General features: G+C 32.1%; 1 protein-coding gene across 1 annotated transcript in view; it reads left to right on the top strand.

Moving 5' to 3' along the window:
* The window catches only part of LOC106464779 (eye-specific diacylglycerol kinase-like), a 263,541-nt gene extending 252,175 nt beyond the window's left edge, over positions 1-11,366 (top strand). Inside the window, exons 26-30 of the mRNA XM_022393146.1 lie at positions 2,160-2,280; positions 3,359-3,395; positions 5,849-5,948; positions 6,950-7,013; positions 7,594-11,366. Of these exons, the coding sequence (XP_022248854.1) occupies positions 2,160-2,280; positions 3,359-3,395; positions 5,849-5,948; positions 6,950-7,013; positions 7,594-7,643 (372 nt within the window). The 3' untranslated portion in view covers positions 7,644-11,366. The remainder of the gene's footprint in view (positions 1-2,159; positions 2,281-3,358; positions 3,396-5,848; positions 5,949-6,949; positions 7,014-7,593) is intronic.
* The last annotated feature ends 1,474 nt before the right edge of the window (positions 11,367-12,840 follow it).

Genomic DNA, 12,840 nt, shown 5'->3' with positions numbered 1-12,840 from the left:
GGTCAAATAGTATTGCATACTGTCTTTCCAACATAGGGGTCAGATAGTATTGCATACTGTCTTTCCAAAATAGGGGTCAAATAGTATTGCATACTGTCTTTCCAAAATAGGGGTCAAATAGTATTGCATACTGTCTTTCCAAAATAGGGGTCAAACAGTATTGCATACTGTCTTTCCAAAATAGGGGTAAAATAGTATTGCATACCGTCTTTCCAACATAGAAGTCAATAGTATTGAATACTGTTTTTCCAAAATAGGAGTCAATAGTATTGAATACTGTCTTTCCAAAATAGGAGTCAATAGTATTGCATGCTGTCTTTCCAAAATAGGAGTCAAATAGTATTGCATGCTGTCTTTCCAAAATAGGAGTCAAATAGTATTGCATACTGTCTTTCCAAAATAGGAGTCAAATAGTATTGCATACTGTCTTTCCAAAATAGGAGTCAAATAGTATTGCATACTGTCTTCCCAAAGTTGGAGTCAACAGTATTGCATACTGTCTTTCCAAAATAGGAGTCAATAGTATCGCATACTGTCTCTCCAAAACAGGGGTCAAATAATATTACATACGGTCTTTCCAAAATAGGAGTCAAATAATATTACATACAGTCTTTCTTGCTTCCCTAACATTTAGTTCATCTAAAGATCATAACTTTGCCGAGATATCTGGAGCTTATACAAACTTAAGATCACAAACAATACCTTCTTTAAATCAGTTTGTGACCATAAGCACCATTATTATTCTTTCCAGCCAGTGATCTTGTGAAGTGAATTATTCTTGCAAGTCACAATATTATCTACATGACCAATGATATTAAAAACTTGAACTCAGCGTGAAAATATCTTGAAACTTGTTGTAACTTGGCATCAGACTTTAAATGTCTTTAATCTTTTCTGCTTTCTTTGCCCAAGTTCTTTCGTTTTCTAGATTATTATTATGTATTTAGACTTCTGTATGTTATCTTTCTCTACTTGATTTGGTAGTTGCTTATGTAACTGTAATTTACATTGAAGATAGACCATTTCCTTTACGTTCGATTTTATTACTTGTGCTTTCTACCTGTTCTTTCATTTGCAGATTTTTGTTCACAGTAATTCTGGTGTATTGGAAAACATCGAAATTTCCACTTTGAAAAACCTTTTAGTCAGACTTAAGACGTTCTAAAATAAAACATTTTGGCAGAATTTGATTATTTTGTTTCTAGGAGTCGATACAGTTTATCTTTGCATAAATTTGTTTAGCGTAAATATTCTCGATTTAATAAATAATTAAAATCAACATTTCGTACTTACACAATTTTAAAAACTTTATTGAAGCCGTCAACGGCTTCCACTTAAAAAATACACTCTACATATACAATGTTTCGACGTCCTCCATTTCGTCTTCAAGAGTTATCTGCAAGACATACTAATTTATACATTTTTTTCCTGTCACATGATATTGCATTGCTTCTGTATTTATTGATTTTAATTATTTATTAAATTTTAGACAATATACAAGTACCGATCATTCATATTTATTCTGGATTTGTCGTAATTTGATTACAAATGACTTGCTATATATCCTCTACAAAGTTAATCAAAATAAGTTTTAATAAAAATTAAATGGTTATCTTATGAATGACATATTATACGAATATACAATTGGTGGGTTTATGTTTATGCTGTAGGAATCTTCAGCTTGTGAATCTTATGCTATATGAATGTGCAGTGGATAAATGCTTTACTCTACAAATTGCATTTCTGAGGAATTTACTGTATGAATATTCTATTAGCGTGTGCTTTACATATTTAATATACACATAGTGAACGTTTTACAGTTTGAAAAGTACAGTTACAGATGTGTACGTTTTATGAATGTGTAGATTTTGTATTTTTTCAACTTTCTAATTTTCCAGTTGCTAAGTGACGCAGCCTTTGAAAGCACTGCTAACTCACACAAAATTATAACTCCTATAATTGATGTTCAGTATATATATGGATTTTTTTTCACAGATTTGATCCACTAAAATTGTTGATCGTGACGAAGCTTCCTGTGGTTAGGATCTCTTCTAGTCATATATATAAAACCCCACTTCTAAACACCAGAATTTAACTAAATTCCTTTGTATGAAACTATCTTCTACCGTCTAAAACTTCAAACATGTTTGTATATTTAGCTAAAGCAGCTACAACAGGATGGATACAGCCTTACTTCTTTAGATCAGCGTGGGATGACAGCTTTACATCATGCTGCTCGATACGGAAAGAAGGACATTATTCGGTATCTTATTGCTAATGGTTAGTAATATGGATCACACACAAAGATGTTTACTTTGTATAAAATAGTAGTGGTGTGAATGCTATTTAAAGAAGCAAGTGTTTAAATACAATATTTTTGGGATATTTCATAATTATTTAATCCATTTATAAGCACATTCATTATTAATTAAATATCAAAAATTTAAATCCTAATTTTGTAATATTGTATATTTTTGTTCCATTAGCGTTTTTAGACTAAAACTCTTCTAATCATTTATATTAATTATGTACATACACACACACACACACACGGAGAGTTGATCGAACTTTGTAAAGATAATTTGCATATGTATTTTCGACAACATGACAGCGCAACACCACCATGGATAGACTTAGCACTTGTCTCTGGTAAGATATATACCACAGTGCTTGCCAAAAAAGATCATTCGCATAGCAAAATAATAAACGGATACAAAACCCCGAAAATACGTGACTCAAAGATTCTTTTGGGAGGGTAGATACAAAATCACCTAAACAGCAGTCCACCAGCTGCAGAACTACCGCTATGACTGCCAAGTCAACCGAGAATTCCACCAACACAAACAAGCAGTTGCTAACTAGTTACACAAATCCTAATGAACTATACAAAGATAATTCGCAATGATCTTACTCTTGTAAAGAAACGTAAACCACGAGTATGCAAGCTACTTTCCAGTCATATTGATCAGAGAAAAACCAATTGCAGAAAACTGTCAACAAGCTTCAGACGTTTACAAGCGTAATTCATAGACTTTCCTAGCTTATAACACTAAGCCTTAAAATATACATTACACATAAGTAATATCTTAGTCGTAATATACGACAGTTTGTTTTCTGTAGTTATTTTTTTTACATTTACATTAACATTTCACATTTGAAAACTGTATCTTCTGGTAATTTAAACCATTTATAGTAGGTCCAAGATATTATGTTGTAAGGCATTCGATTATATTAACAAAAATGAACAATATATGCCTTTTTTTGGGGGGGGGGAGTTTCTTAATAAAAATAATTATAAATAATGTGTATCAATTTATAAACATTTCCGACTCGTTATTTGATTATTTTGTACTTGTAGCTTCTCCAACCATTCTGGAAATGGTGGATAATGAAAAGTGAGTATTAGTTTTTTGATTCTATCAGAACTCATCATGACAGCTGATCGCCACAATCTTACTTATTTATTCCTAAAATAAAACCAAGATTGTTGAAGCAAATGTTTCCTAATTGATAACCAGAATGCTTTATAATATCAATGTTGTAGTTGATTTTAAACCGAGTTAACATGATAATCTACAATATCAATATTTTGGGTATTTTAAAGTGGGTTAAGAGAATGCTTTGTAATACCATTTCATTGTGTGTTTTATGAAGATCCAAAGAAAAAATATTGGTAGTTGATTTAAATCGAGTTAATAGAATGCTTTATAACATCAGTGTTGTAGTTGATTTAAATCGAGTTAAGCTTTATAATATCAGTGTTGTAGTTGATTTAAACCGAATTTACAGAATGCTTTATAATATCAGTGTTGTAGATGATTTAAACAGAGTTAACAGAATGCTTTATGATATCAATGTTGTAGTTGATTTAAACCGAGTTAACAGAATGCTTTATATTATCAGTGTTGTAGTTGATTTAAACCGAGTTAACAGAATGCTTTATAATATCAGTGTTGTAGTTGATTTAAACCAAGTTAACAGAATGCTTTATAACATCAGTGTTGTAGTTGATTTCAACCGAGTTAATTAATAGAATGCTTTATAACATCAGTGATTCTGTTAACTCGGTTTAAATCAACTACAACACTGTTGTTATAAAGCATTATATTAATTAACTCGGTTGAAATCAACTACAACAATGATGTTATGAAGCATTCTATTAATTAACTCGATTTAAATCAACTACAACATTGATGTTATAATGCATTCTGTTAACTTAGTTAAGACTGTAATTCATTATGGCTGACTAAGTTAACATGATATTACTTTATCTTGTCCTAAACCAACGTTGTTAACTTAACTAATATGAGAGAAACAGTATGCAAACATATCTCTTGTTATAAAGTTGTAATAGAAGATACTATTTGTGTAGAGCTAAACATTACACAGGTTTGCGATGGTTTTATTGTCTTGAAATTTCTACATATTCTTGTAATTCTTGTACGCTGAATCCGAAAATGATATCCATTTTTCTCCATCACGTAAAAATTTTTCATAAAACGTCATATTTACTTTTACATAAGTGAATCATTTTCATTGAAATCGGGTCACATTTCGTTATGCTTAAAATACTAACAACCACTGGTTATAGATTTCTCTAGACCAACCGCGACGTGAGAGTCTTATCGATTGTTCTAGAACCCACGATAAACACACCGCTAGTATATAAACGGTTAACTGGCCGCATGATGTGTCATTTCTGGATAATATTTGTTTGTGCGTGCACTTTGACATTATTTCTTTCTTTTCAATATTATTTATTCGTTGCTATAGCAACAAGAGGTTTTGTAAATGACCCAAACATATTTTGTTATATTTGTGTTAAATTTGTTGCAAAGAAACAAAGGCAAAACATTACATAATTCGTCAAAAAAGCGTATGACGTGTATTTTGGAATAAAACTTGGGGACCAAGACGAATCATGGGCTCCGCACAAAGTTTGCATCGTTTATGTCGAAGAGTTGAGACAATGGACTAAAGGTAAAAAAAGTCTCTGCCTTTTGGAATTCCAATGGTCTGGCGTGAGCCTAGAAACCACGGAGATTTTTGCTCATGTAACGTGCAAGGCTACAGCACTCGCAGTAAAAAGGAAATTTCTTATCCGAATCTTCAGTCTGCTATAAGACCTGTTGTTCATGGACCTGATGAACCTGTACCTACTTCACCGGGGTCTCTTGATACAGTTTCATCTGATTCTGAATCTGATGTCAATAGAAATGATAATAGAGATTGTTTCCAAACTGAAACGTCTGGAAGGTTTCATCAAGACATCACGGAAATGGAGAGGAGGCATCAGGGAAGGTGGAACATCAGCATAATGGTTGATTACTGCTGGTCATTGAAACGAGATGCCCCAGACGCAATACATAAAAGAAAGACCACAACACATAGTTTTGAGACTAAAAGACGTATATTTCATTAAAAAAATCAGGATGATTGAGGATGCATATTCGTTTGACATCAATGTTCTTCCCTTTTCTTCAATTTGTTTGTATTTTTATTAACAAACATAATAATAATAAATGTTCATTGTAGTAAACGAAATAATAATCTGATCTAAGTAAGTTTTTTCCCGATTTGTAAAAAATCCTTACGTAATAGAAAAAATGAATATTATTTTCGAAACCTGCGTAGCTGAATTATAGAAAACCCGTTATTAAAACAGAAATAACTTTTATGAAGTTTAAATTCACAGACCTGTGTAATTATCAGTCTTATAGCCAACAAGTTATATAACGTATTTTCATTTTAAAAATCTTGACAGCTATTAAATGTCATACTAACATTTTTTATTTTATGTATTTTTACAATGTTAATTTTACATGTTTGTTTTTGTCATTCGTGCCAGAGGTCAAACAGCGCTTCACAAAGCAGCAGCTTACAAACGTCGTACCATTTGTTATCTACTTGTATCAGCAGGAGCATCTTTAACAAAAATTGACAAACAGGTACCAAAACAACTTAGTGGATAAACAATAAAATGTCGCTGTATATAATAAAAAACAAAGAGTATTGATATTAATCTTTCGCTTCGCTATATCCCCGAGTTACTGACGAATTGTGATTAATTTACGAAAGTAGTCTAACCCAAAGGAGTGGATAGAATCATAAAATAGATCAAGCGGTTAATATTATCTTCTATCACTGAACGAAATGTGATCAATTCTCTCAGACAGTGATGTCCCATTGAGATAACAGAGGACTTTATTGGTTGGCGGTACTGTTGCTTCTGTGAATATTTATAGTATCGAAGAGTGTTGAGAAAAACACGACTAACATGATGTTTTGTTTGTTTGATTTGAATTTCGCACAAAGCTATACGAGGGCTATCTGCGCTAGCCGTCCTTAATTTAGCAGTACAAGAGTAGAGGGAAGGCAGGTAGTCATCACCATCCACCGTCAACTCTTGGGCTACTCTTTTACCAACGAATATTGAGATTGAGGGTGCTTATAAAGTTGTTTATTATCTATAAACTGCTGGGCCAGATGGTTAGGGTGCTCGACTCGCAATCTGCGGGTCGCGGGTTCGAATCCCCATCCCACCAAACATGCCTGCTATTTAAGCCGTGGGGGCGTTATAATGTGACTGTCAATCCCACTATTCATTGGTAAGAGGGTAGCCTAAAAGTTGGAGGAGGATGGTGATGACTAACTGCCTTCCCTCTAGTCTTTAAACTGTTAAATTAGGGACGGCTACCACAGATTGCCTTCGTGTAGCTTTGCGCAAAATTCAAACCAAACCCAGCCTTATTTTGATTTTATTTTAATTACATTTTATATTTTATGAAAGTTTTTAAAATTTTCTTAAAGATACTTCCCAATTTGTGGTCGCAAAATAATTATCAAACAATACTATTCAGTACCCCATACAATTTGTAAGCGTTTTATTTGCTATATATGGTAATACAAAAGTTACGATTTGTAGTTAATGATACTTTTAATTTCTAAGGGAATGACACCGAAACAGTTAGCTGCAAAAGCAGGAGATGATGCTCTAGCCTCCTATTTAGAAAGTAAGTGTTTTTCAGGACAATAATGATGTTAAACAGTTAAATCAAAATATAATTTGTGTACATTCCTGTTACTCAAACATCGAATTAGAAATAATCTAAAGATAAATTTATAAGGAAAATGACCAAACGAATACCCTCATCTTTATGAAGAAAAGCATGTAATTTGTCACTCTTGATGTATAATTTACCTCATTTGAGAACTAATCCACGCTATATTTACTTGATAAATACAATCAAGTTTCATATAACTAATTTTACATCTACTCTGTATGATTTTGATAAGCTATAGGGACCATTTTCCTTCTTATTTTATTGATGAACACACCTTTTTACCCTTTCACACCAAACGACTTCTGAAATTTTCTATTTTTTAGAGATGGAACTGGCACTCTAGTTTGCACACTTTAGTATAGTAGTAAACACAAATTTGTTGGTATTGGATAGCAAATACCATACCATCTCAGAACTGCTATTTCGAGCTATATTAGCTCCCCTCATGCTAGAGGGTTAGAAACTAAGAAGTAGTGATAATTCACTGTTTTTGATAAGGAGGTTTAACGAATTCTGGTATTTTTTCCAGATCAACAACATTTCCAGATGTTAATTCAGGACAAAGAAACAGCAGTATAACAAAAAGAAGAGCTAGTGTGGAGTTCCTGTACCCCATAGTTTCTGATGTACAACAGAGAGTTTTGGAACAAATGTACATCTGATGAGCCGAAGATAAATACACCATGTTTTTAAAACGAGTTTTCTAGCATCTAGATAGAAATGATATTTTGTCATAAGCATAAAATAATTGAGCCTCATTTTCTGTCACGCCGATTTTGTGTAAAACACCAGTGACACCTGGAAGATAATCTGGTAATACAAAAATTGGTTTATCTTCTACTTCTAAGTTTTTATGTCAAATTTACGAATATTGCAACAGATTCGTTTATTTTATTGTTGTGTTTTTTATTTGAAAATTAAATTGTCTGTTGATAACTTACCTATAAATCACAGAGTTAAAAGGTGTGTTTTATCAAATTTTCTTTGCGAGGTACAAATACTGTTATTACTTTTATTATTAATCTATTTTAATTGAAAATTAAATTGTCTGTTGATAACTTGCCTATAAATCACAGAGTTAAAAGGTGTGTTTTATCAAATTTTATTTGCGAGGTACAAATACTATTATTACTTTTATTATTAATCTATCTTAATTGAAAGGTGACAAAAGAAAAGTGGGAAAATAATCCTATTATTCGCATTTTTTTTTATAAATTCGATATATTTTTTCTGGTGTTATTGTAGAGTTTTCTCAGGGCCACTTTTACTCTTTGGTTTCACTTTCATACCTGAGAAACGTAAAAAAAATGGATAAAAGTAAGCCAATATCTGCATTACTGTTTTAAAATGATTTGATATATATATATATGCATTAATCTGGTTTAAAATGGGTAAATTACGTCAGAAGTAAATGTCTCATGACATTTCTAATGTTTTTTTATAGTTTTCTCGGGGTCACTTTTATTTATTTTTTTATTTTATTCATGGTAATTCTGTTAAAATGTTTGTAGCTATTTATCTTAATATAAGTTAGTGTATTGTACTCAAAAGTAAAGTGTGTTTTAATTACATTTTATTCAGATTGCTATGAATGAAGAATTTTTGGAAATACATAAGTTTATTTCTTGACGTAGAAAAGCAAATATACTATAATATAAGAGCTGTCAAATGGTATGGTCTATTGACCACTTCACGTTCGGGTTTACATTCAAACCTTTTTCCACTTTTGGAGCAGAAATTTAAAAAATATTTAATTAAATTAATTCATGTCCTAAATCAGCAGGTACATGAAAATAATTATGGACTGGTGTGTTGTAAAGAATCTCGTTTCACGTTGCACGTGCAGTATTCAAAGTCATTCACGCCCCTACTATTGTACTTATTAAATGTGCCGTTACGAGTTAAATTATACGTCAAAGGAAAATATTGTTAATATCAATTCACGTGTTAATTCTTTAGAATCAGTAGTCTACTGTGTAATAATAAAAACTTAAATGAACTACGTGAATTAAGAAGTATGACATTATCCGATCCTAGTATATCAAAAAAACATACATATTAAAAGTATTTCACCAGTTAGTTTACTCGGGCATCCATGGAAAAAATAAAGAAATATATATAATTTCAATGATAGTATGTTAAGTACGTTGTATGAGATTTTTTAATTTAACAGTGTAAGCTGAGAAATTAGTAAAAATATTCAACTTCGACTATTTTGATACAAAGTACTATGTTATATATAGTTAAAGGGGAACTCTGCCTGTGACATTGTATAGGAAATTATTATGTATGCTGAATTACATGTGTTGGTTTAGTAACATAATTATGTAATAATAACCATAAAATGCGATAATAAATGTGAGATTACTTACTGTTCCCTAGGTAACACTTCACATGTTAGGTTTAGTACGGCTCGTGGCATACAAACGTTGGTATCTACTCACCCCTTCCTCTGCGTATGAGTTTAGAAGCGAGGAGAAGCGCTGCTATTTACAGAATACCGAGAAAACGATCAATAAAGTTAAACTTAGAAATATTTCTTACAGTCCAACATTTCTAATTGAACCCGAACAAGTTTGAACTTAATAAAATTATAAAAGTTCGTATTTGAAACGAACGCTCTTTTTCCTTGACAGACAATTAGTGCTGAATTTATAGCTGCCACCTGGCCCCCATAATTATTTCCGGACACTTTGAAACAGAACAGGTTTTTAAAGATGCCGCTAAATTGAAAGAAATTGAAGCATAAATTGAACGTTAAACCTTTGCTAAATTGATATTGTTGCTTAATTAATACAAGGCAGCATGACAATATATAATAATCTTTTCTGAAATTCAAAAATAAAATGCAACCTTCATAATTCAATTATATTTTCACCATAGGTCACTGGAATAAAAATATGTTATGGTGATATGTATGTCTATAGAGTAAAGCAGTTGTATGCATGTATTACAAACGATTTTACGACAACAATAATAGACTAACTTCCCTTTTCTTTCTCCTGGTCTCCAGTCGTTCTCCGCTCTATTGGCTTGGTGGAGGGTGCGATGCTTGAAAAGAGTTGGCACTGCCCCTTCTATAAGGTACCGTCATGTTTTTACACCTGTAAATTTAACCCATAAATCCACCTTGAAACACTCGGGAATGAAGTGTTCCTCCCATACACATTGTTTTAACCAAGAGGAAATGTCTAGATTATGTAACCTTTTCTGAATTGCTCTTGGGATCTGACAGTGATTTGGGGGACGTGAAAATGTAACTCAGTGTTATCCTCCTAACTGCTAGTGTAAACGTACGCTCGGTCATGTTGTTGTTGTTTTTTAGCAGGTGTTGGGCCTGTCAACTATAATATTTAAAAAAATAAAGCACCTTTGAAAAGCAATGTAAAAGTCGCAGTTCTCAAATCACTGGTTTTTGTTTGTATTCAACACGTTTCAGCACTCAATTCCTGGAAACTTGCCACAATATAACTAGGAATCTTCGTTTTCGGTGTATATTTCTTGCAAGTGTATCTGTTTTTGAATATTTAATGGACAGTAATTAGGCCATCTGCGTTCCTTATCTAACGTAATGATGTATATTAATTGCAAAAGAGGTTGAAATATTTATGATACAAAGTTAAACAAGATTTATGTTGCTGTTTGAGTAGCGCCTCTTTCATAAAACCTAAAATTTCTGTGCAGAAATTCCCATGTGTTAAACTGCTATTAATGAATAAAACAAATCTAAAGGGATCGGGGAGAGAGAGAGGGGTTGTTTAAAAAAGGTACAATTACCTTGTTAACATATGAATATGGTGTCGTCAATAAAAGGCTCGTTTATGTAACAAAACGGAGACGATTGTTTTATACTACAATTAATAGCTCGTAAGTTTTAACTAGAAAGTGAATCGGCTCAAAATCTGTTTTAAGGCAAGTAGATCAAGAAAAATGATAATGATGAACGCTAACGATGGTCTCTGTTATTCTTCATGCATCCGCCTTGATCGCTGCACTAGATTATATATATATATATAGAGAGAGAGAGAGAGAGAGAGAAAGAATAAAAACAAATCATAAGTCCACTACTGTAGAGATCTGTTGTTGTTTTTTTATGGAGATTTGTTCCATGTACATGTAAAAGAGAAAAACAAATCATAAGTCCACTACTGTAGAGATCTGTTGTTGTTTTTTTAGTGGAGATTTGTTCCATGTACGTGTAAAAAGACGGCGAGAGTGAACTAAAATAAAATACTGCATAAGAGAATTAAATGCAGCATGATAGTGAAAATTGTTGGATTGTGAAGGTAGATGTAAAGAAAACTGGTTCGTAAGATATAAGCAGTTGTTGTTGTTGATTTGTAACGAGAGTGGTGGAGTGACTGGCTGATAGAGGGCGAGCTAAGCAGTACAGACAGTAAATGGTTCGTATAATTTATGATGGAACGTATATTTTTGTAATGATGAACCGTTGACATTCGATATAACGTATTTTTAATTATTTGTAAACCAAATTACTTTCCTATAATATCTATTATTTATTGCAGAATTGTTCGGAATTATTTGTAATCAAATGTCTTTATTTTTCTATTGATTTTGCTCACAGAATGCTTAGTACATTAAATTGAAAGTATTTTAGCCATGTATTTGTTTAATATAGTTTTATGTTAAGCATTTAATACTGGAAATATTAAACGGACACAGAATTTCTAAATTTCTCCGCATGTATAAATTTAAGTTTTCTGCAATTTTTATTTTTTGAAATTTTCTGCGGTGTTGTTATTGTTTCTAATTATAGGATTTTGCAACACATGGGAAAATGTATGAATACTGAGGTGTTGTCCTATTAAGCCAATCATACGCGAGTATCTTTCTGTACGTCACAGCGGAGAGCATGAAGGAGGGGGGATGTAAAGCAAATGACTTCCAAGATCCGTCATTATATTCATATTTAATTGGACAGCTTTTTGAACTATTTTAAATGCCCAAAGTCAATGTTTTGACATCCATTTAACGATTTTAGTCACATTTGTGTTAGCTCCGGACTTCCCCCTTCAAGACATAATATAGCCTGCCGAATCACATTACTAATTTTCACAGGAAATGCTGAAGTTTAGAAACATAAACGTGATAGAAGATAGAAATATTTTGTTGTCATTAGCGCTTGACAGATCAGTGGAACGTGCACTAAATTAATTAGTGTTATTGTTCTATCGTTCTACATTATGGAATATGGATGTGCGTTTACCCTATAGTTATATAAATCAGATTTACACGGAATTGAACACAATGGATAGTCGAATTACGTATTAGGCTTGTTAGGGAACATTCGAGATGTTCCTTTTACTATTTACTAGAAATTTTCATGCAGTTCTTAAGAGTAGAGAAAAATAATATCATGTACTGTACGAACACGTGCTTGATTTCCCTTCCCACATTCCTTTGAAACGTCAAAGTTTTTATTTTTTGCCCTGTTTGTAACAAATGTGTTTTAGAGTTTAAAAAGCATAAGATCACACGAAGTAGTGTCTTTTGGAAGTATTTCATCACATTTTAGTTTTGCATTAGTACAGTCACTTAAAAATTAACTTTCCTCTGCTATTGTAACAGCGCCAGTCTTTTTTTCTTTCCATATAACACTGTTATCTATACAGAAAAGTATTGGCTAATGATCTGGTGTTGAATTTTGTATAGATAATATGAAAATTTCAAACAATGGTAATAAAACGAACTTTAATGCAAGAAACGTACTAATGTACTACCAAATTATTTTGAAGACTTATCCTTAATTCAGGCA

This window comes from Limulus polyphemus, unplaced genomic scaffold, assembly GCF_000517525.1.
Source record: "Limulus polyphemus unplaced genomic scaffold, Limulus_polyphemus-2.1.2 Scaffold63, whole genome shotgun sequence".
Taxonomy (NCBI): domain Eukaryota; kingdom Metazoa; phylum Arthropoda; class Merostomata; order Xiphosura; family Limulidae; genus Limulus; species Limulus polyphemus.
The sequence above is the reverse complement of the archived record's forward strand: the minus strand, read 5'-3'. Positions and strand labels throughout refer to the sequence as shown.